The sequence below is a fragment of the Myotis brandtii genome, unplaced genomic scaffold (genome assembly GCF_000412655.1).
Source record: "Myotis brandtii unplaced genomic scaffold, ASM41265v1 scaffold83, whole genome shotgun sequence".
Taxonomy (NCBI): domain Eukaryota; kingdom Metazoa; phylum Chordata; class Mammalia; order Chiroptera; family Vespertilionidae; genus Myotis; species Myotis brandtii.
This window is the reverse complement of record NW_005371371.1, coordinates 351798-374562: the sequence shown is the minus strand read 5'-3', so window position 1 is coordinate 374562 and position 22765 is coordinate 351798. Positions and strand designations below refer to the sequence as shown.

General features: G+C 52.9%; 2 protein-coding genes across 11 annotated transcripts in view; both read left to right on the top strand.

Moving 5' to 3' along the window:
• MCF2L (MCF.2 cell line derived transforming sequence-like) overlaps nt 1-10266 on the top strand; it is a 178419-nt gene extending 168153 nt beyond the window's left edge. For 8 of the 9 annotated variants that reach the window (XM_014531941.1, XM_014531939.1, XM_005884437.2 and 5 more), the window contains 9 exons: nt 630-708; nt 858-924; nt 1784-1902; nt 2214-2306; nt 3429-3503; nt 7614-7735; nt 7939-8051; nt 8134-8237; nt 8371-10266. In XM_014531941.1, coding sequence (XP_014387427.1) covers nt 630-708; nt 858-924; nt 1784-1902; nt 2214-2306; nt 3429-3503; nt 7614-7735; nt 7939-8051; nt 8134-8237; nt 8371-8456 — 858 coding nt within the window. In that variant the 3' untranslated portion in view covers nt 8457-10266. The remainder of the gene's footprint in view (nt 1-629; nt 709-857; nt 925-1783; nt 1903-2213; nt 2307-3428; nt 3504-7613; nt 7736-7938; nt 8052-8133; nt 8238-8370) is intronic. The other variant, XM_005884442.2, reaches the window with a different exon arrangement.
• A 2904-nt stretch (nt 10267-13170) lies between these two features.
• Nucleotides 13171-22765, top strand: part of F7 (coagulation factor VII (serum prothrombin conversion accelerator)) — a 10718-nt gene continuing 1123 nt past the window's right edge. Inside the window, exons 1-8 of one of the 2 annotated variants that reach the window (XM_014531943.1) lie at nt 13171-13284; nt 15322-15482; nt 16888-16912; nt 16991-17104; nt 17375-17440; nt 18653-18793; nt 19460-19569; nt 22339-22462. In XM_014531943.1, coding sequence (XP_014387429.1) covers nt 13203-13284; nt 15322-15482; nt 16888-16912; nt 16991-17104; nt 17375-17440; nt 18653-18793; nt 19460-19569; nt 22339-22462 — 823 coding nt within the window. In that variant the 5' untranslated portion in view covers nt 13171-13202. The remainder of the gene's footprint in view (nt 13285-15321; nt 15483-16887; nt 16913-16990; nt 17105-17374; nt 17441-18652; nt 18794-19459; nt 19570-22338; nt 22463-22765) is intronic. The other variant, XM_005884432.2, reaches the window with a different exon arrangement.

Sequence of the window (22765 nt, the reverse complement as noted above, 5' to 3'; positions counted from 1 at the left end):
CCCGGCACTTGATGGCTTGGGCCCAGGGCCACGTGGCAACCCTGTATCACACTGGGCTTAGTTGTCTACAACGCAAGCACCCACACCAGTGCAGCCAGACCCAGGGGCCCCAGAGAGCTAAGGCGAGGGTGTGGGTCACCGCTCTGGCTTTCCACAGCTGCCCCCCTGGCACTACCCCCAGGCCCCCCACTGTGCTGAGGCAGGATAGAGCCCTGCCACGGTTCATGCTCCTCATAGTCTCCCTCCCCCTGGAAGTTCAGAATATACTTGTGAGATTTCAGACTCCGGCTTCCCTTGTCACCTGGAACGGAGTCAGAGCCATTTCCCAGACTCTTTCAGCTGCAGGGTTTCCCCACTGAGTCAGCCTTCAGTGGTTGTGCAAACGTATCGGCTGGCTTTCCGTCCCCCGGCTGGTGTGGCCGTGCCCTGGGCCTTGTCAGATCATGCCCTGGACTGGGGTGAAGTCCAGAAGCAAGGGGCCGTGCCACCGTTCCCTCCCTTCTCCTTCCTCGCGTACGAGGCGCTCATTATCTAAGAGCGTCCTCAGAAGTTTCGAGAGTAAAAGACCCAAGTGTGTGTGTTTGGGGAGCGGCAGTCCTTACCTCCTGGCATTTCTTTGGGGGACACAGGCACCGACTCCTGAGATTAAAGCAGCGTGGGTGAATGAGATCCGCAAGGTGCTGACCAGCCAGCTGCAGGCTTGTCGAGGTAAGAATGTCTCCGCCATTCCTTTCTCCCAGCTTCACAGAGGTTCCAAGCAATCTCAGTACCTGAGATCTCATAGTGTTTAGAAGTAAAGGTGCCGGGGTCAAGTTCCCCAGCCATGCGTAGGCGGTTTGTTTGTTCTCTCCCCGCAGAGGCCAGCCAGCACAGGGCACTGGAGCAGTCCCAGAGCCTGCCTCTGCCAGCATCGTCCAACACGAGGTGAGGGGCACGTGCACGTGAGACGCCATCGCATGGGAAGAGTCACAAGTGGGCATGTGCACAGGCCACAGACTTGCCTTGGCCCTTGTCACCTGACCCTCTTGGTGATGGGGTTCCTTTGCGTTTGCCCAGTGCCCCCTGGAGTCACAGGCTGGTGGGCTAGTCCCAGGGGGTCAGCTGCAAAGCTGTGTGTCTCTGGCCCCGCTCCCAGTCAAGGCCGGGCCCTGACAGCCCTCTCATTACTTTCTGTCCGTGGTTATTTCGCAGGGCTGTCAGCTATTCCATGACATGGCTATTCCCGGTCACAGTTAATTGCCAGCATTTTCGAGACAGTGGCCCCTCAGACAGGGACCCATCCAGGGCTGGAGGCTCAGAGCCACCACTCGCAGATGTGGGCACATTTCGGACACCAGCCTTCATGCCGGCTTTGTCCCACCCTTTCTGCAAGCCCTTATGTTTCCTTTGACATTTTATTCATTCTCTTATTTTTTAACATATTGTTCCTGTTTCTTATATAAGCCACCTCTAAGCATGTGTGGGACAGGAGATGGTCTAAAGTGAATAATCCACAGAACAATGGTTTTAAAAGAAAAAGACACCTCCCCCCCGCTAACCCCCCCGCCCCCAAAAAAAGACAAAACCGCCTTCTGCTCAATGGCTAGGAAGGTGGTTTTGTCCCCCTTGCATTCCGTTTGGGCTTAACCTAGAAACGCGTGGCCCCTCTGCAGGGGTAGGACACATGCTTTAAAGTCTGGATAGGAATTCAGGGATGTCTGGACACCTCCAGTCCCCAGGGAGAGTTTTGAAAAACTAACCAGGCAACTGACTATTTCTTTTCCAATGTCTCTGACGCCCTTAGTCCTTCGAAAGGGAATGCAAGAAACGTCAAAAAGTTGGAAGAAAGAAAAACTGACCCCCTAAGCCTGGAAGGATATGTGAGCTCAACGACATTGCCAAAGCCCCCCGAAAAGGGCAAAGGTGGGTGTCTGCGGCGCCCCAGCCTGGGCGTACCGGGAGCTGCAACACAGGTGTCCACTAGTGGGCGTGTCAGGGAGGCACGGCCACCTGTGGGCCCGAAAAGCATTTGTAAGGAGCTCAGGGGTCCCCGCCCACCCCACACAGAGCACTGGAACCTCCCAGAGGAGCCCCTCTTCCTCACGGTCAGTGCGCGCCCCAGTCCGGCAAACCCAGCCCCAGAGGTGAGCCCCGGCCTGACCCGACACGTGCCCTCCCCAGGGCCCCCTGGGCGGTGGACACGCTCTGCACTCTCCCTCTCTCTTCCTTTGTAGATGACACAGTCACTAGCTCTACCTCAGAAAGCTCTGCGCTTTCCAAGAAGCGCTTTACTCTGCAGGGCTTTGCTAACCTCAAAGGTCAGAAAGGTAAAAGGCACCCTCTGAAAACCGCTTCCTGGCATGTCCCTTGCCAAGGTGGCATGCCTCTCATCCATCTGTGTGGTGACCATTCGTGAGGACGCTCTCGGGAAGGACATCTGCCTGCCTCATCCCAAGCCCAGCCACTCGGGAGCATTTTCCCGCCGAGTGCCTTTTCCGCGGATACTGGTGTGTCTGGCCCATGCAGCCCAGTGCCCTCTGGGGGGCCTTTTCTTTGAAAAGGTGGACGTGAACTTTTCCAAGGAGGGCTTGCTTACCGACGACCTGTCATTTGCTTTTCTGGCCCAACCCCTCCCATGGCACCCTCCCCCTTTCTTGCTTCTTCCTGTCGGTCCCTGTGGCATTCACCTTTCTGGCTGCAGTGACAGTCTATGCCAGAATGCCCAAGTGCTGCCGTCGGCTGCCTTCAGGGGGCCTTTGCTAGCGCCCGGGGCAGGTCGAGGGTCCCTTGAAGGAGACCTCTAAAAGCTCGACCACCTCTGAGGGCTCCTTGACAGTGAACTCTATGGGAAGGGGATACACCAAGATGGCTCATGAAGCAAGCCCCAAAGTTCCAGTGGGCCCTTACAGGACTCCCCAGTGGACACTAAAAGCCAGTGTTGTCTCAGTTTCTTTTCATTGGTCCAGACGCTGGTCTAAAAAATTAGAGGGTTTTTCCCCCCCAATTTATAAACTACTTTTAAGGGAGCACCAATGGCCAGTGCTCCCCTCCCCTTCCTCACCAAAACTTAAAAAAAAAAAAAAAAGACAAATCCTGGCACTTTGCCAGAATAGAAAGTATAATCATAGCCCAGAAAATGTACCTAGAACTCAGAACATAAACCTAGACATGGCCCCCTAAAAGGATGATAGCAATGGCTAGAGTCAACTGCTCACCATCTCATCTCTCATTTTCCCTCGGGCTCTCCCTGCAACTGTGGGGTCCCTCAGCCGGCGTGGTTTTGTACCCAGGAAGCTACTTTTTGAATCAGTGAAAATTAGGCCATTCGCTGTTCGTGTCTCATCCCAGCATGGATTCAGTGTCTCCCATGACCTCCTCGGTGCTCTGCATGCAATTCCTCACTCTCTCTCTTCTCTCTGTTATATTTTTGCCTCTTCCTCCTTCTGCAGCTTCTCCTACCAGTCCTGACAAAAAAGCTAAGCGACATGAAGTTAAGAGCGATCCAACGCCTTTTGGGTTACGAGGTAGAGTGGCTCAACCTTCTGGACATAGCCTGCCATCATTTTCCCGTCCGGTTAGGGACGCTGTCTGTCTTGCCATTGCACGTCATCTGGAATGCAAAACGAGATAGGTCTCTACGAGCCAGAAGCAAACTCTTTGTTTTGTTCAAAAGCATGATGCTCTGGCCAGTGATGCTGTGATGATGTCATGCTTCTGGGTTGAACTCCTCACACTAGGCCTGCCCAGAACTGACAGACTACTGACATCTCGCAGGCGCGTTTGGGTTGGGTTGGGCTTCATTACTCAGTGGCTTTATAGGCTGCAAGGCACCCCTGTCCACAGGCCCCTGCAGCACCAGCCACCCCCTACTTTACCAGTTTATCCCAATGTTTCGTGGTGGAAACACAGAACACAGAAGCTATGGGATCCCATTAGACCTCTCATTTCACGGGGAGATGGCCAATCATACAGACAGAGGGGGTCAAGCTCTGTGGTGGAAATTGGGCCTTCTCCCTTTTCACCCCTCATATTCCAAGGGTAAAGCCCCCACCCCTGCCACCCAGGGAAACCCAAAGAGTCCCCTGGCCCAGGTTGAGGGTTTCAGGTTTTCAAAGAGGATTTCACTTTGTGAATCTTCCTGAGTTTTGCAAACAATTGTGAAGGTTCCCGAGGGGAGTAGGCGGAGCTAGAATACCCACACTTACTGCCGGAGACCACCCGGAGGCCACTCAAGGCCCACACTGGCCTCCAACCACACTCTGCACCCTGAGGACCCAGGTTGCGGCCCTCCTGCTGCCCCCGACGTGACAGCCCAGGGGCCAGGCCCCTCTCCCACTGCCTTGGGGGGTGGGTGCACCCAGCTTGCCCCAGGAGCTCGGGAGAAGAGTCCTTTCCCATTGACAGTCTCCTGGGAGGGGCTGTTTTCCTCCCTTACACATTTTCTGCTTAAGACCTGGAGACATCGGAGGCTTCCCCGCTGTGGTCTCAGGTTGTGTAGACGGCTGGCATGAGCGTGGGGCAGGAGTGAGTGCGGGCTTGAGCACAGCCCAGTGCAGCTCAAGTGCTGCTTTTACTGCTTTTACTGCTTTTTAGCCAAGTGTTGTCACCTCTGCAAACTCGTCTCCTCATCTGTAAAATGAAGACGAGGCCACCGTGCAGGGTCACAGTAGATGTGTGGGAGTCCTGAGCACGGCACCTGGGGCTCAGCAGCCAGTGCTCCCCTCCTCTTCCTCGCCATTGACCACTTGAGTCCACAGCAGGTGACCATGAACCCGATGAACTCCGGCGCTCCCCGCTGGCCCCCTTGCAAATGCTTAAGCGCTCACTTCCTGAAACGCTTTCGGCCATTGTTTCCCTCACTGTCAACACCTAGGACTGTTTGACAGGAAATAGGCGTGACGGTACTCATGGGCACCGTGGCCCAAATGTCCACCTGCAAAACCCCCAACATCCTGCGTAGATCAGAGAGGGATGCCGTCCTGATTTGTGGTTGTTACACTGACAACTGACAACGTTTTCTTGTGTCACACTTGGGGCCTCGGGCATAAGTGGGGTCTCATACTTTCTGGCAACTCCCCTGTCACACTGTTTGAAGGCAGGGACGCTACTGAGTGGAGCCTGAGAGGTTCCCCCAGAGGCTCCCGGGCAGAGAGGGGAGTGACCACAGGCCTGGATGCTGCTCTGTGCCTAGAAAACCTTCTCTTATCTGCAGGCGCCAGGGGGCTGAGTTGTTCATAAGGCAAACGCAACCAGGCTGCTCTCTAAAGCGAAGGTTGGCCTGAGGTCGGCTGGCCAGGCGGCACTGCCTCCTCTGCCCATAGGACAGTCTTCATCTCCCTGTCCTCACTGTCCTCAGACTTCTGCTCCTGTTTTGCCAGAAACCCCACCATATCTTTCGGGGTGGGCAGGAGGGGAGAAGATGTTTGCAGCCAGGCCACCCGGCACTGTGACCCTCTCAGTGTGCCCTGCCCAGTGCTCTCCTTAGCTTCCCACACTGTGTGACAACTCCAGACATGCTCCAGCAGGCAGGTCGCGTGGTTTGTAGCCGGAAACTCACCAGCCCCAATTCCTGCACAGACACAAGCCTGGTAGTGACATGAGCAGGGCCGTGCTCAGCACACGTCCCTTCGCCCCAGCACCCGGCCTCAGGTGGGCAGAGCTCAGACGCTCTCCTGGCCTGCTGTGGAGGGGGCTTTCGGAGGAGCTCAGGGCTGCTGGCATCTGCTGGTTTCTTTGGCTCTGAGGACACCCCAGATACATGCTCTCTTCCTGGGATTCACTGTTCTGTGGCCGATGGGGAACTCTGGGTTGCAGATCCCTTTGCTAGGAAAGCAAAGACCGTTTTCTATTGCCTCTATAACACAAGGTTTTCATTGCCAAGCTTAAACGTTCTCAGTTTGGGAACCGGTCCATTAGACAGCTTGCCTCTTCACAGCCCTGACTTCATAAAGGGGAGCATGCATTTTGCATCTGTCTGGCTGTGGTTTGTGCACACCCAGCGTCCTCTCTTTCTTAGGGAAAAGCCACCGTACAGGTAACTTGGAACTGGGTGTCCTTAAGCCCAGCTCTGACTAGCAGTCTGCTTATTTCCTGGGTCCGCTTGCTTCCTGTCGAAACGCTATTTAATGCCATGCAGTGGCTGTGATCAAACACCAGAGGGTGTGGCTTCCGCTTGGTGCCTCAGTAGTGACATGAGCAGGGCCGTGCTCAGCACACGTCCCTTCGCCCCAGCACCCGGCCTCAGGTGGGCAGAGCTCAGACGCTCTCCTGGCCTGCTGTGGAGGGGGCTTTCGGAGGAGCTCAGGGCTGCTGGCATCTGCTGGTTTCTTTGGCTCTGAGGACACCCCAGATACATGCTCTCTTCCTGGGATTCACTGTTCTGTGGCCGATGGGGAACTCTGGGTCCCAGATCCCTTTGCTAGGAAAGCAAAGACGGTTTTCTGTTGCCTCTTTAACACAAGGTTTTCATTGCCAAGCTTAAACATTCTCAGCTTGGGAACTGGTCCATTCGACAGCTTGCCCCTTCGCAGCCCTGACTTCATAAAGGGGAGCGTGCATTTTGCACTTGTCTGGCTGTGGTTTGTGCACACCCAGCGCCCTCTCTTTCTTAGGGAAAAGCATGCTTCCAGCTGCCATGAAGGTAACTTGGAACTGGGTGTGCTTAAGCCCAGATCTGACGAGCAGTCTGCTTATTTCCTGGGTCCGCTTGCTTCCTGTCGAAACGCTATTTAATGCCATGCAGTGGCTGTGATCCAACACCAGAGGGTGTGGCTTCCGCTTGGTGCCTCACTGCTGGCACTTACCCCATTTATTCAGAATCGAGAATTTATCACCTCCCGCCTCCCCACAACTTACTTGCATTCTCCCCCCACATGGGACATACAGTTGCTTCTCTTTGGGGATCCATGGCAGTAGAGGTGCTAATGAAGGAACATATATCATTTATAAAACTCCTCGTTTTCTGGCCCGTGGAGGTGGTGGAGCTCATGTGGGCTGGCTCTGCAGCCTGAAGGCCTGGGTTGGGATCCTGGCTTTGCCTCCATGGCCTGCAGAGCTCAGACACCTGATAGCGTCAGTCCCATGAGGATCACAACCCTCTTCCCTCACACGTCGGGGGCTAGGAGTGTGTCTGAAACGGCGCTGTCAGGAACCTCCGCCGTTTGTGTGGGGAGCTCTCCTGGCCCACCTGGGTATTGAGTGGTACAGAGGTTCGTTGGAAACACCTTCCCTTCCATGTCTTTGCTCCAACCAAGATGGGTGGCAGCGGTCTAGCTAGTGGTCTTCCAGGGTCCCTGTGCTCCCCTGGGACTGGGCCCAGCAGGCAGGAGGCCAAGTGGGAAGTGCTCCGCCTCCTCTGGGAAGCCACAGGGCCTGCTGGGTAAGAGCTCATTCTCTCCCCTGATTGGCCTGGCCATGAAGCAGGTGCTCTGGACCCCACCTCCCTGGACCATTTGCACAGTTGAGCAAGCAAGCACGGCAGGCATTAGGGAAGTCGGCAGCGTGCCCTGCCATCTGGGAAGGGGGCACGCTCCACACGGGCGGCACATTTCGGAGGTTGCAGGGATTTCTGTAGATCATCCTCAGACAGGCTTGTCATTGCGAGCGATCCTCACTGCAGCCTGTTCCTCTCTCAGGTTGGAGCAAAACATCTCACCCATTGGAGGCCCCTGAGGACAACGACGGCTGGTCGAGTGCTGAGGAGCCGATTAATTCCTCAGATGCGGAGGAAGAAGGCGGAGTGGGCCCCAGGAAGCTGGTAATCTCCCCCCTCCTCACCCCCCGGGGTGGTCAGCCTGGTGCTGCTGGTCCCTGGGAGCCCCAGAAGCGTGGTGCTCGGCAGCTCCCATGGCCACTGGGAGGCATGTTTAGTGCCAGGGCTCCCTGTCGCTGGATAGCCTCTGTGGCTAGGGTTCAGCACCTGGAGCAGAAGCAGAGGGTTTTGCGTGCCTCCCTCCGCAGGTTCCAGGGAAGTACACCGTGGTGGTGGACGACGAGAAGGGAAGCCCCAACACGCTGGCCGTGAGGAGCGGAGACGTGGTGGAGGTGGTCCAGGAGGGCGAGGAGGGCCTTTGGTAAGATGCCCACCGTGCGCTCCCCCTCGTGCCGCTCGGGGCACACAGGCTGGAGCCACTGACCGGCCCACGCCCCTCGCAGGTATGTCAGGAACCTGACCTCCAGCAAGGAGGGCTGGGTGCCGGCCAGCAGCCTGTCCATGCTCCTCGGCAAGTCCAGCTCGGCGCAGTGCTTGAGCAGCCCAGGTAAGACCCCCCGTTCCACGCTGGCTGTGCCCTGAGCCCACCGGGTGTCACCACCTTGAGCCTGTGACCAAGGAAGAGGGGCCGGAGTGTGCAAGGACGGAGCCGAAGCCCTTCTCGCCTGGTTTTCCCGCAGAGTCCAGCGCAGGGTCCGCTCTGCTGAGCAACTCCTCCAGCTGCAGCGAGAGCTGCGGCGCCCCCCTCTCTGACCTGCAGGGGTAGCACCCGCCGGGCCCCCCGGTGCAGGAGGCAAGCCTGCGGACCCCTAAGTTTTCCTTTGCTTGGGCTTGCCTAGTTTGGTGAGGGGACGGTGCTCTAAGACGCCCTGGACAAGGAGGACCCTGACAAGACCCGGTCGAGGAGCTGCCGCTGCCCACGGAACCTCGTGGTGCAGGACGTGGGGACATGCAGAGCAAAGGCTCAGGAAGAGTCTGCCCTCCAGCCTCCACGCCAGGATCCCCTCCCAGGGCACAGGCCCCGGCTCCCAGGGGAAGACCAGAACACCAAGCTTCCTGGGAAAATCGGAAAGTCTGGGGGTGCCGCAGGCCAACAGACCACCTGTGAAGAAGGGCTCCGAGAAGGGGCCACCCCTTCCGGCCTCCGCCAGGCAGCCAGGGAGGAGCCGGTCCCCACCGCTCTGCTTCGGTTTCTGACATTTCTGGTCCGGTGCTTTCGCAGGGATGTGCATACTATGGGGCTGCTTCCAAAAGCCGTCACTGATTCACTGACCCAACAGCTTGAAGAGAGAGGGGGTGGGGGGGACTCTTTTGTCTTCTACACATTTTTTTTAAAGCAGGGACGAATCCCACGGCCATTTTTCATGGTACTTTGGCCTCTGATCTTTACCAAGAATCACTGTGTTTACATGAAATGACAATTTGATACCGCATTTGATATAAAACTATTTTTTTGTTACTGGGGTTTACATGGCAGCACGTTGTACATGCCGCAGAATGGTTTGGGGGACTCTCTCGTGGAAATTGATGGCAGTCTCTGAAGCCCACCTGGTAGCAGGTGAATGAAAATATGTCCCTTGATAAAATCAGGCAGCATTTCTACACACGAAAGCAGTTAGAAACCAAGGAAATGTCTTTACCTGTGTAGTTAATTTTCGAAAGGACATTTAAACTATAAGTTAAAATACTAACCTTCTTTTCTACAAAAAAAAAAGTGGGGACTCTTGATTTTTTTTTTAACAAGCTTCACTGAATTAGGATTTTTAAATTGTTTTTTAAAAAAATACATAAAGATGCATTTTCTGCAGGGTATCATCTGAACCAATGATGTCATATGTAGCTTAGTGCAAACCTGAGCTCAACTCGCCTCTGCCTCTTCCAACCTCCTCCACCTGCACACGGAGTAAAATCGCCCTGCGTGTTCTGTATAAAATCACCCGGAGTATAGAAATTTAAAGGTGCAGAGTTTATTTTATTCCAATCAAAGCAGAACTGGAAAGAAAACTCTTCTGTTTTACCTTTTTTGTGTGTTTCAGAAACACCTTCTGTTCTTTGGAAACACTCTCTGTATCGGCTGGGGCAGATATTTTTATATGTGTGTATATATGTTGATGCGTGTACATATGTATCCAATGTAAGGGATGTATTTATAGCCTCCATGCTGCTGGATATTGTCACTTTACAGCCCTCCCTGAGCCCGGGCCCTGCCGTAGCGAGGCCGACAGGCTTCCTCCCACCACCATGGGCAAGGCCTCATCGCTAGCCAGGCCTTGGAGTGTGGTAATAAACCAGTAAATGTGCAAGACCTGGCAGCTTTTCTTCTGGTGTATAAATTATTTGAAAAAAAAATGATGTGTCTCATAATTTAATTAATATATTGATTGTTCAGACACCGTTCCTGCCATCTCAGCCCGGGATTGCCCACCATTTTTTGTGATCGCTTCCTCATAAAGGCACTTTAAAACCTCATGTCTTAGTCACTGTTTTGTGTGTTTTTTTCTGCTGATGTAAATGAAATTTGAAAATCCGAGTTCTTTATTATATGGATGGAGTTTGAATAAATATCAGCAACTCTTGCTGTCTGCCTTCATCTGTAAAGGCGCAGAATCCCTCAGGTCTGCGTGCCCAGCACAGCAGTGCTCTGTTTTGCGCATCTACTCACAGGTTGGCAAGCACGTGTTCGAGCAGAAATGGGGCAGGCAGTGAGCATGTTCCAAACACTTTACGTTGTCAGAAAAGTGGTGAAGATGGAATAACAATAAGTTTATTATGTATGTCAACAATATAAAGGTGACAAAAGAAATGTAAAATTACCATCCCAGAACAAGAATACATTTGATAACTTTTAAACCAGAAAGGTAGAGAAGAAAGAAGGGTCGTTGATCCGGTAGAAAAAGAGTAGGGTACAGAAAGGGAAAATCATGATGAACTGGAACACAAAAGATGATGGAAGAAATAAGTCCAAATATTTCTCAGTCGCAACATATATGATGATGCTAAACTGACCTATGGAAAGAGTATCAAATTGGATGTAACAATTGCTAAGAGAGACCATAAAACAAAGTTATGCAAAGGTTGAAAATAGAAGAAAGAAAAAAGATGTAACAGACAAATTATAACCAAACGGAAGCTGGGATAGCAATGTTGATAACACATGAAATGCAATTTAGGACTTGGTTAAGCATATAACAATTATGCTCAAAATATAGAGAGCAAAGATTAGCAGTCAAGGGTGAAAATGTTACCTCTCACAGGTGTTAATACCCATTTGTCCCCTAAAAGTATAAAAATATGTATTATTTTCCAAAACACATGAAATACACACACAATTTTAAAAAACAATGAAAAGACAATTTTAAAGGTTAGCAAAGAAATGTCATTGGAAATTCTGATATCTGCAGGACTACAGAATTATGCATATGAGCACTCAGGAGTGCAGCTAAAGCATAGCTTAGAGTGGCATTGATAGCCCAGCTGCATTTAATGATAAAATTAATGAGTTTACCATTTAAAGAAGCTAAAAGTAAGACCAATATAACTCAAAGGAAGTATAAAGGAGGAATTAGTACAATTCAGAGAAGAAAATATTAAAAATCAAAACAAATTGATAAAATAAAAACCTTGTTCCTTGAAAAATAATAAAATACAGCAATTGATAGAAAAAAAAACCTGAAAAACTTCACAACAAATAAAGGTTTTAAAGTGAGAGAACCATTATGAACAACTTTCTGCCAATACATTTGAAAGCAAAATAGGAATTTTTTAAAGAAAGCAAACTGTTAAAATTAATCAGGAAGAAATAAAATACTTGGGCTGATTAATAACAAATAAATTGACTTGCAGTTTAAAAAAATTACTCCAGATCCCAGGCTCAGATGGTTTTATGGGTTTAGCCATCTCTTTAAGAAGAAGAATCCAAAGAAAGTCAAGAACAGAAATGTCTCCAAAAAGGGCTGTGGCTAGGAGGAGCAGTCTAATGCTAAAATATCTTTTCCTCCATCCTCCCTCCTCCAAAAATAAATTCCTAAACAATTATTAAAAACTAGAGGCCTGGTGCACGAAATTCATGCATGGGGCAGGGTGGGGGGGTGTCCCTCAGCCCAGCCTGTACCCTCTCCAATCTGGGAACCCTCGAGGGATGTCCAACTGCCGGTGGGCTCGGGCCTGAACGGGCAATTGGACATCCCCCTCACAATCCAGGACTGCTGTCTCCCAACTGCTCGCCTGCCTGCCTGCCTGATTGCCCCTAACTGCTTCTGCCTGACAGCCTGATCACCCCCTAACCACTCCCCTGCCAGCCTGATCAATGCCTAACTGCACTCCCCTGCCGGCCTGGTTGCCCCCAACTGCCCTCCCCTGCAGGCCTGGTCCCTCCCAACTGCCCTCCCCTGCCGGCCATCTTGTGGTAGCCATCTTGTGTCCACATGGGAGTGGCCATCTTGTGTGTTGGAGTAATGGTTAATTTGCATATTACTCTTTTATTAGATAGGTTTCCAGAAGTGCCTGACTGGCGTGACTCAGCGGTTGAGCGTCAACCCATGAACCAGGATGTCAGGGTTCAATTCCCGGTCAGGGCACATGCCTGGGTTTCAGACTCCATCTCCAATGGGGGGGGGGGGGGGGGAGGAGGCAGCCAATTTGTAGCCAATGATTCTCTCTCATCATTGATGTTTCTATCTCTCTCACCCTCTCCCTTCCTCTTTGAAATCAATAAAAACGTGTTTTTAAAAATTCCATAGGTGATCAATAAAACAGCTCCTCTAAGGACTGATTCTTCCTGTTGGCGAGTAGGGCTGAGACCGGCCGGAAATAAGCAGCACTGGTGTCCCCAGTCTCCACCCATTCACAGAAAGGATATGATTTCCACAGAGGCAGCCCGGACAGGGAGTTGCCCTAGCTGTGCCCTGGGACCAGACGGAAAGGGAGGGACAAGACCTGGATGCTGGGGACAGAAGGGTGCCATCTGTAACTAAAACAGAGTTGGGGGCCCAGCTAGGGGCAGATGCCCCTTTCCCTGGGCTTCTCCACCTGACGCTCTAGCTCCCCTAAGAAACCACGCCTCCGAGATGAGGACAGCCCCATCCGTCTCCTCGGTGGCTCCCTTAAAAACATTAACATTCACACTCAACACATGCTCTCCTTTGACTAGTGTGATTACTGTGGGCTGTGGTTTTTCACTACAGTTTAACTCTGTTTTCCCAGTTGCAGTGATAGAACTATGGGCTTCAAAATCCTAAACTGCATTGGAGATGCTTGTGCCAGATGCATATCCTAACACCTCCATTTCGAAGAACGAACCTCTGCTTCAAAGACTCAGCCATGCTACCTGGGCCTGGATTCCTGGACCCGGCGTCCTGGGCTCAGGCCCGGTCCTTCCGCTCCTGATCCCCCCTCCAGCGGCCTTTGGCACCTAGGGCTTGGGAAGCTAGGTCTCCCTCCCCCCTCCCTCTGGGTAATTTGAGAACTTTGCTCACCTCCCCCACCAGAATGTCAACAGACAAGGAAGGACACCATGGACCTCGCCACGTCTGCCCAGCCTGGTGGGCTGGCCCTCCTCTGCTTTCTGCTGGGTCTGCAGGGGTCTCTGGCTGCACGTATGTTGGGTGCTGGAGAGGGTGGGTGGAGGTTTCGCTATGGACCCTGTGAGGGCAGCCCAGCTGTTGGCAGCCAAGCCTCCCAAACCTCACCCTCACTCCTGTTTACAGGGACATTCCTGCTCACAGGAGCATTTGCTGGCTCGAGTGTGATCTGCCCTCCTTCCAACAGCAAACAGCCCAGGCTCTCGCTGGCTGTTGGTGGAAAGAATGCTGTTGATGGCACAGGCTTTGGCAGAATTATTTTTCAAAGGTTTTTAGGAACCCGTGGCGCTGTCCTAGTCCCCGGCGGCACAGCTCCAGACATGCAGCTAGACAAGAGCACGTAATCTGGGCGTGGGGGGGGTGCTTCCCTCTTGCTCTGCCTTCCTGGGCTTTCAGTTGGCAAGCGCCCGGGACGGCGTGGGGATGCTGGGCTGCGCTGCTCCTCCACCGTGGCTGTGACTGTGGCCACCCTCCCGCCCTGCAAGGGTGCTGAGAGGCCTGAGAGGGAGACAGGGGGCACACTTTATGAGCCGTCCGCGTTGTGACTTCACAGTACTGAGTGGTGGCCCTGGTGGAGACAAGGCGCCTACACTGTCCTCTAAAATCTGGTCCATGTTGCTCTTCAAATCCCCAGTCAAATCTCACAGTGGGAAACGAGCCGGGGATCCCAGTAGTGGTCGACTGCCCCGGTGACTACAGGTGCCCAAAGGAGACCGTGTCCTGCTCCAGCGGAAGTCGGTGCTGCCTTGTCCTTTCTTATGTCAGGAAAGCAGTGGCAGGTGGTGGGTAGCTTTCATCTCCCTTGTTCTAGTCTGTCTTTTCCAAATTCTCTGCAGTAGTTGTGTGTTCCTTTGTCAGACTTGGCTCCGGGTCTCTGAGAGCTTTTTGGGGCACAGTTGCTCCCCTCCATGGGGGCAATTCAGCCCTGGTTGAATCATCCCAGGAGTCTCCATTCTTTGATTTTCCCTCAAATTCTTCCAAACCTGGTAGATTCCCTAGGAATACAGACAGGTGAAACTCTGCTGTTAAAGAGATGTGGTCTCCGTCAGCCTGGTGGCCCGGGAGCGGGCACTTCCCCTCCTCCCCCTGTTCCCACACGCTATAACCTTCTCCAAAGCAGGTCTCGGTTCATCTCTCCTCTGGGACTCTTAGTGGAAGGTGAGGGATTGTCCTTCAAGTGTGTGATCCTGAAGGGAGAGAGAGCTGGTGGTGGCAAAGCAGAGAGAGGGTTTCGATGAGTTAGCTGAGAGAGAACTGACCACATTGGGATGTCACCCGAGTTCCAGAGGAGCTGGAAGGACAGGTCCAGCGTGCAGCAAACAGGACCAGTGGGCTTTCAATGGAGACAAGAGACGCCCAGCCCCTCTTCACCTGCCACCCCCCACCCCGCCCATGTGGCCCCGTAGGACCTTCCTCCCCCATAGGATCCGCCAGCGCATGCATGCAGCAGCTCTTGATGAAATGCTCTAGGTGCCAGGACACAGCAGATGCAAATTTTTATTAGAGAAGTTACACGTGTGGATCGTATACATTTTGGAACAGAATAGCTGCGGATCCCCAAGGTTAATTTATGTACATTCTTTCAATAAATGACATTTGCTCATATGTAAATGTTTCCTTGTAAAAATTATACAGGAGGTATTGTTTTATTACCTTCTTTTTCACTTAATACCACATCTTCTTAAGCATTCTGCTTCCTGGCGGCATGGGATGCCATCATCTGGTTGTTTCAGATGATTACTAGCAATAGCTCTCCTGTGGCTAAGTTTTCGTGCATGCCTCTGAGTATAGGATAAATTCCTAGACGTGAGGGGACCAGGTCAGAAGGCATCAGTGTGTTAAATTATAATTTAATGAACCTATTGCCTCATCCTTGTATATAAAATTTGTCACCAGCCAGCCATGAAAAAGCGCTCCTGTTCAACATTCAGCCAGGCCTGGACACAGGAATCCTTTGACTCCTGTTACTGAGGGGACGATTCTAGTGTGGATGTTTCTGGGCCATCTTGGCATGGCTGGTTGTAAACGTTTCACGGAACTCCCATTTTTCAGTCTTCATCACCCAGGAGGAAGCCCAAAGCGTCCTGCACAGGCAAAGGCGTGCCAACTCGTTCCTGGAGGAGCTGAGGCCTGGCTCCCTGGAGAGAGAGTGCAGGGAGGAGCAGTGTTCCTTTGAGGAGGCCAGGGAGATCTTCAGGAACACAGAGAGGCTGGTGAGTTCCCCTCTAGGGGGCGCCCTCTGCACCACCAGATAGCTATGTGGGCCCTGTACTGAGTCTTCAGGCAGGGAGCTCTGTGACAGCAGAGGTCGCTCCCATGTCTTGGAGAGCAACTCTCTTCAGTCTGTGGCTGTTGAGTGCTACATGCCCAGGGGAACACACAGGCAGCTCTGGCACACACAGCCCCTCCGTGTCTGGGTCACTTTTCCTCCCAAGAATGACCTCACTTTCCTCAGTCAGAGCTCCTGCAATGCTCCATACCTCCCTGCTATGTCCAGGGACATCCTCCTCTCTGCCACACCATGCATCCTCAATGTTGCATCTGAAAATATGGTTTGAACAGCACACCTGCTGTGTGTCCCTTGCCTGTCCAGTCCCCTAGAGGTGGCCCTGCTGCACAGCAATGCTGCTGACAGAGCAGATGTCTGAGACAGTGGCCTGGGCGAGCCTCTCCTGCCGCGCTGCCCGTGGGCACCTCTTCAGAGAAACTTGTGTGAGGACACACCCAGGGCACCACTGCTTTCCTCACCTGCCCTTGGTTCATATGATGGAGTGCTCTTCATTTCTGTTTCCATTTTCTAAACGAGTGTATTTAAAATCTATCACATCTCTTTGAAACACTTCAGTAGGCGTGAGGGTCAGGTTACACCTCACACTCACAGGACATGCCTTACACTCACAGGACACACACCTCACCTGACAATCACAGGATGCTTCACCTCGTACTCAAAGGCATACATTTCGCACTCACAGTGCACCTCATACCCAACAGAAAGCCAGGCTATTTGAGACAGAGGCTAACATGACCCTTTCTGTGCAAGTTGGAAATTGTCATACTTTATGGCTGTGTACCAGTTCATTTTTCGAACAGTTTCAACAGTTTTCGTCTTGTTTTATTCTCATAGCAACCCTGAGAGTTTAAGTTCAGTTGGTCAAAAGATTCCTCAGGATATCAATGTTATTGATGGGGCCCTTGGCAGTTCCTAGAATGCCTTTACACCCATTACCTGCCTTCTCCCCAGGTCAGCCCCTGTGTGTGGATCTTCAGAGGAGGAAATGGAGGCTCAGAGTGCATATGTGTCTTGTCCCAGGTTCACAACTCGGACATGGCAGAGCTGGGGCTAGTTGGGGCTGAAACTCGGGTATTTTGACGTGGAGAAGGAAAGTTGTGACCTCTGGTGACCTTAATCGTCTAGGGTGGAGTAGAACCTTTCCCCTCAGATGAACCCACCGCATCTCCAGAGGAGAGCCTGGCTTCCAGAGCCCATGGCAAAGGGCCCCAGGCAGAAGCCCCAGCCCACCCCTGCCCACCCCAGTTCATCAGCTCCTTGCACGGATTCCATAAATGTTTGCTTCTGGAGAACATATGTCTCATGTGGCTTCCTCTTTGTTCCCTCAGACGCAGTTCTGGATTTCTTACAATGGTGAGTAGGTAAATGGCCCATTTATGCCCCACCTTCAAGCTCTTCTCCTCAACATACTAGCATGGACTCACTCCACAGATGGGGACCAGTGTGCCTCAAATCCATGCCAGAATGGAGGCTCCTGTGAGGACCAACTCCAGTCCTACATCTGCTTCTGCCCTGAAGACTTTGAGGGCCGCAACTGTGAGACAAGTGAGAAATCCCGTAGCTTGCCGACAGGGTCCCGGGGGGAGGCTGATGGGCATGGCCTGGCCCTCAGCCCTGGTGGGAAGTTGGTCTAGGTGACTCTGGAGGCTTCCGTCAACGGGAGAACCTTGGATTTGGGGTTCTCAGGTGCCAATTCTCAAATTTGATGGCCCTCTGTTCCTTTCTGGGAAATATAAAACCCTTGGGCTCCCAGCACTGGGAAATTCTGATCCATCTGGAAAGGGCACAGGTGAGAATCACTACATCTCCGCCCAGCTGCCATATATCCTGCCAACCAAGACAGATGGGTAAACCTGACCTTCCCTACTTGCTGTTACGAAGGTATGAGATTTTTTTTTTCACCTTCCATATATTCAAGTATTGCAAAGTTCAGTGGCCTCCCAGACCATTCTCAAGTTCACTAATCTGCTGGAAGGACCCAGAGAACTCACTGAAAACTGATATATTCACAGTTACAGTTTATTATAGCAAAAATATGCAGACTAAAATCCACAAAGGGACCAAGTGTAAACTTCCAGTTGTCCTCTCCCAGGCAATTATATGGACAGTCTTTCATTCTCTGAGGCTGATGGGTGACAAGACATATGGGGCATCACCAACCAGGGACCAGAGATTTTACTGAGCTCAGTCACATAGACATGGCTGACCGTCCACATGGATGACCTCTGTCTCCAGCCCCTCCAGAGGCTGAGCTGAGATCCTGTGGCCCAAAGCCCCACGTGAATGACATTCACGTGTGACCATCCCATGTGAGTCAAGGGGCCCAGGGCAAGGACACTCTTTTCAGGCAGATTAAAGAAAGTGTCCAATTTAATTAGGGTGTAGAGATCACCTTGGAGGGGCTGAGGTCAAAGGCCAGGCTTCTTTTTGGGGTGTGAACATTCTGATCCTGAAAGAGCTCTTCTGGGCCACAGCCAACTTCTGCTCTAAGCAGAACAGAGGCCAACAGCGTGAAGGAAGAGGCTTCCTGCCAGTTATATGGGGCCAGAGAGCCTCAGTGTCTGCCTGGCCTTTGATGCCCAGCAGCCCTGGTGGGAATTCACTTCTAGGCCCCACTTTCCCAGTGGGGGTCCTGCATTTACACAGCAAGACAACTGTTTCCCACAGCAACGTGCTGTCCTTCAGAGTCAGGTCAACGGTCCTCTTTTCTGCCTCTTGGGACCAGTGGTCCCTGGGCATCAGGGCCTGGCTGTAGAGCAGTCTCATTTCTCTGACCTTGTACTGGCTGGTCTCTGACTGAGTTTGGCTCTTGTGCTGTCCTCAGGTGACTCTTACTTTTCCCGGGCCCACCAGCTGCTGGGAGGGGCAGTAGTGTGGAGACCACCACATGCTGGTTCTGTGTCCCCACTGGTTAGGCTGCTCAGACACCAGGCCCCACCTTTCTGGGTCAATCTGCAGCGTTGGGTAGTGCCAGGCTCAGTCTCTGTAGTTGGCAGCTGAGCTCCACCTTCGTGCCCACGGAGGGGTGGCCACCAGGGCTGGCTTTCCCTGACCAGCAGAGGCCCCTCGCGGGCTGTCTCCTTCTGCATTCAGACAAGAACAGCCTGCTGATCTGTGAGAATGACAATGGGGGCTGTCACCAGTACTGCAGCAACCATGTGGAGGCCAAGCGCTCCTGCTGGTGCCACGAGGGGTACACACTCCAGGCTGACGAGGTGTCCTGCGCACCCACAGGTAACAGGCCCTCTGGGATCTGCTCCAAGGGCTGTGTGCTGTTTCACTTTCAGATGGGAAGGGGTGGCATACCATTCACTGAGCATCTACTACCTGCTGACCACTGCAGAGGCAGGGAGGAGAATGAGGGTGGGGGTGGCTCCCCTGACCCAAGGGCAGGCCAATGCAACAGGGGGTGGGACAGAACCCTGGGAGCAGCTCCCTAAATGGGCTTTGGACCCCCTGCCCACCTCAGGTGGGTCCACAGGAGCAGAACAAAGCTCCCTCTGCCCCCCTGCCAGTCCGCTCTGGCAGGAATCTACGCTGCCACACCCAACTGTGACTAGTGACTACACAGCACATTTCTAGATTCCAAATTCTTCTTAAAGGAAAGCACTTGTAGGAAAATGGAAAATGTCTTCAAACCAACCTCACACTAATGGGACTGCAATTCCAAAGGCCGGGGCACCCCAAGCCCTGTGTCTCTTCAGAGGTCAATCTCCCCAGCATGGTCAAAGCAGCCTGAAATTCAGCTGCCCTCTAAATACTTTCTTTTATGGCCCAGACCAAAAACTAAGGGTGAGGTCAAAATAGCAGCCCAGTTGTTGGAGAGGCTGGGTGGCCTTAAGACAGAATATCATTCATCTTTTAGGAAATTCAAGCAGCACTCATCTTTGTTTTATACAGTTGAATATCCATGTGGAAAAATACCTGTCCTGGAAAAAAGAAATGACAGCCAACCCCATGGCCGAATTGTGGGTGGCAAGGTGTGTCCCAAAGGGGAGTGTCCCTGGCAGGTAAGGCTTCAGGGCCCCAGGGTCACTGAAGGGAAAGTGGGCAGGTCAGCCTCAGGGCCACACCCCAGGCCCCAAGTCACTCTGCTCATGGCAGTGCTTCCGTGGGCTTCCTCTCATTCCAAGTCCTGTGTTGACAACAGCCTCCATTCATCTCAGATGTCAGTGCTCCTGGCATCTGTCAGCTGACGCCTCACAGGGCTTCATCATGGGCTGCTAGCCTCACTCCCCTTTTTCCGATGAGGAAACTGAGGCCCTCCAACTCATAAATGGCAAAGGCAGGATTTGAACCCAGCTCTCTCACCTTCCAAGCTGCACCTACTGTCTGCCTCTGGAAGCTGAGATTTTCTTTTTGGTATACCAGATATTGTGGTTTTTTTTAAATTTTATTATATACTAGAGGCCTGTTGCATGAAGAGATTCGTGCAATAGGCCTTCCCTTCTCCTGGCTGCTGGCACAGGTTTTCCTCCGGCACCTGGGACCCAGGCCTTCGCTCCGACCGGAGCTGCCTTCAGTCTTCCGTCTTCGCTTCTCCGGCTCTCCTTCAGTCTTCCCTCCGCCGCTTGGAGCCTATGTATGCAAATTAACCACCATCTTTGTTGGTGGTTAATTTGCATATTGCACTGATTAGCCAATGGGAGGTGTAGCGAAGGTACAGTCAATTACCATGTTTGTCTATTATTAGATAGGATATTTTTAATTATCATCCCTCAGCCCCCTCTTTTTTGGCAGCCATCAGCTTTTTCTCTGTATCTATGGGTTTGTTTCTATTTTGTTTATCTATTTGTTTTGTTTTCTTAGATTTCACATACATGAGATCATACAGTATGATTTTTTATCTGTAACAAAAGTCCTCCCGCAGGCCTGGAGGCGACCCACTCCCCTACCCCCCACCCGCCCACATGTGGTCAGGTCTGTGGGCCGTGGCCCCTCCAGGGCCTCTCTCTGCAAGGCTGCCTATGAGCCTGGCCCCAGTTGGAAATGCAGAGTCTCAGGCCCAAGGCCTCCTGGGCCAGCACCTGCATTTCACGAGAGCCCAGGGATATGTGTACACTCAAGTGTGAGAAGAGCTGTCACTCTAGACCTGCAAGCTCAGGTCTGAGCCCGAATCAGTGGCTCCTCTTTACCCTTTCATTCTGGGACTCCCGTGTTAAACAGCCAAGAATTTTTAGAAATAAAAGTAAATGAATGAGAACCTTGTAAAGGGAATTGGAGAATCACCAGTCATTCTGTTGAAGGGGGTTGACTTCAGGCTCAGGGAAGCTCCAATCCTCTCGTTTCCCAGCAATCTGGACCTTCCAGACCAGCCTCAGAAGTTGCACCCACCTGGCTGCCCTGGCTCCATCCCACCTCCCACAGCAGTTGGGGCCCTGGTGGGGCCTCTGCTCCTGGGCTTTGCAGAACCCTGGTTTTGGTGTTCGGAGGAACAATCTGAGTTAGGCACATCCAAATAGGACTGAAGTGTTCACCAGGGTCCCCGTAATTGGGTGGCAAAGCCTCTCGGAGATGGAGGCAGAGCTGGCAGGTGTGGGTCTCTGTGAATTCACAGTGGGGACCTCCCAGGGGGGCTTGCTGGGGTGACTGCAGCAGGCACTGCTTCCCAGCACGCGCTCCCTGTGCCGAACCCCATAAGACCTGGCTTCTCAATATCATTCAACTCCCACAATCCCACCCGAGAGACAGGTGCAACTCTCACCCAGTGCAGGTGAGGAACCTGAGGCCCAGTAAGAGCAGCGCCTTGCCCACGGCAGAGCTGAGAGTTGGGCCTGGGAGACCCAGATCCACTTTGTGACCACCACCCCCAGACAGTCTCTTGTAGCTGCAGCCGCAGATTCGTGGTCAGCCAGGGCAGGGCTAGATGCTCAGGGGTCTGCAACCGGAGGGACCCCGCCCTGAGCTCAAAGCTCGAAGGTAGCTCTTCTCATCCGTTGTGGGACCATCTTACTGTGGCTTTTCTCTGAGGGGCCCGATAGTTTGGAGGAGACAGGCACCTCCCCAGCACCCTTTGTCCTGCCGTCCACAAGTCGGGACATTAAGCTTCGGACTGACGGACCCATTTCCAGTCTCTTTCCTCCAAGGCTGATCCGGCTTCACCACACTTCTCAATAACACGGTGACTGTAGAACACCAGACCAGGACCCTTCACAGGCGGATCTGCCTCACCCTCAGCCAGGCCTCCCTGGCCTTGCAATTCCTCACTGTCCACAGGCCCAACGAGACTTTGACTCCTTTCCCACCCATCGTGGGAGGATCTTGTAGGGAAAATGTCTCCACCCAGGATTCATTCAAGGACACACTCAGCACCCTCTGTGCTTTTAGGAAGAAAAAGAGGACAGAAGACATGTATTGAGCACCTACTGTGTGCCTACAGCTGTGCCTGGTGCGTCACTCTGTTGCGTCCTTGAGCCCTCACCTGCTCTAGGAACCAGCGCTTGTCCTGATCTTTGCCAGTCAGCTTGCAGGTCAAGCCTAGATGACAGTACAGGGAGGCCCACAGAGGGGTCCAGCACCAGCATCCCCATGCCAGGGCGGGGTCTGTGAGTTCTCTCTCCCCTCAGCTGGATGGGGGAGCAGCCTGCTGGAGAGAAGCTAGAACAGCTTTGCCCAGGAAGGGCTCTGGCGGGCCTCCCAGGGTTTCAGAAACACTGCTATACAGACAAACCCTCCAATAAATGCAGCCCATCCCGGGGGGTGCAGGGAAAGGTGAGTCTCCAGGAAGAAGATCCCAAGGACAATAGGTGACCTTCCACCGTCTGTGGTGCCCTCGGCAGGTTGCACTGATCCTGAAGGGGGAGCTGCAGTGCGGGGGCACCCTGATCAATACCACCTGGGTGGTCTCCGCCGCCCACTGTTTCGACGGAATCAAGAGCCTGGAGAACCTGACGGCGGTAGTGGGTAGGCTTTGTTTTTACCTCCTGATGAGCGGCCGGTTCTAAGATTCAGGGCATCAATCCTCCAACTTGCACAAGCAGATGAACTTCTCCAAAAAGAGGAGTGGGTAGCATCTGCACAAACCCCGAGGCCCACAAGGAGTCACTGTGGCCACCATCCCCCTCAGCCTTTTTTCCACCCCAAATAAAGACATGGGGTGGGGGGGTGATGCTGTACCCACCCCGTCTTGCTTGAGCCAAGAGCCCTGAGGGCGATGCAGCCACCCAGGGCTCCAGGGGTCAACATGGCGGGGGGGGGGGGGGGGCC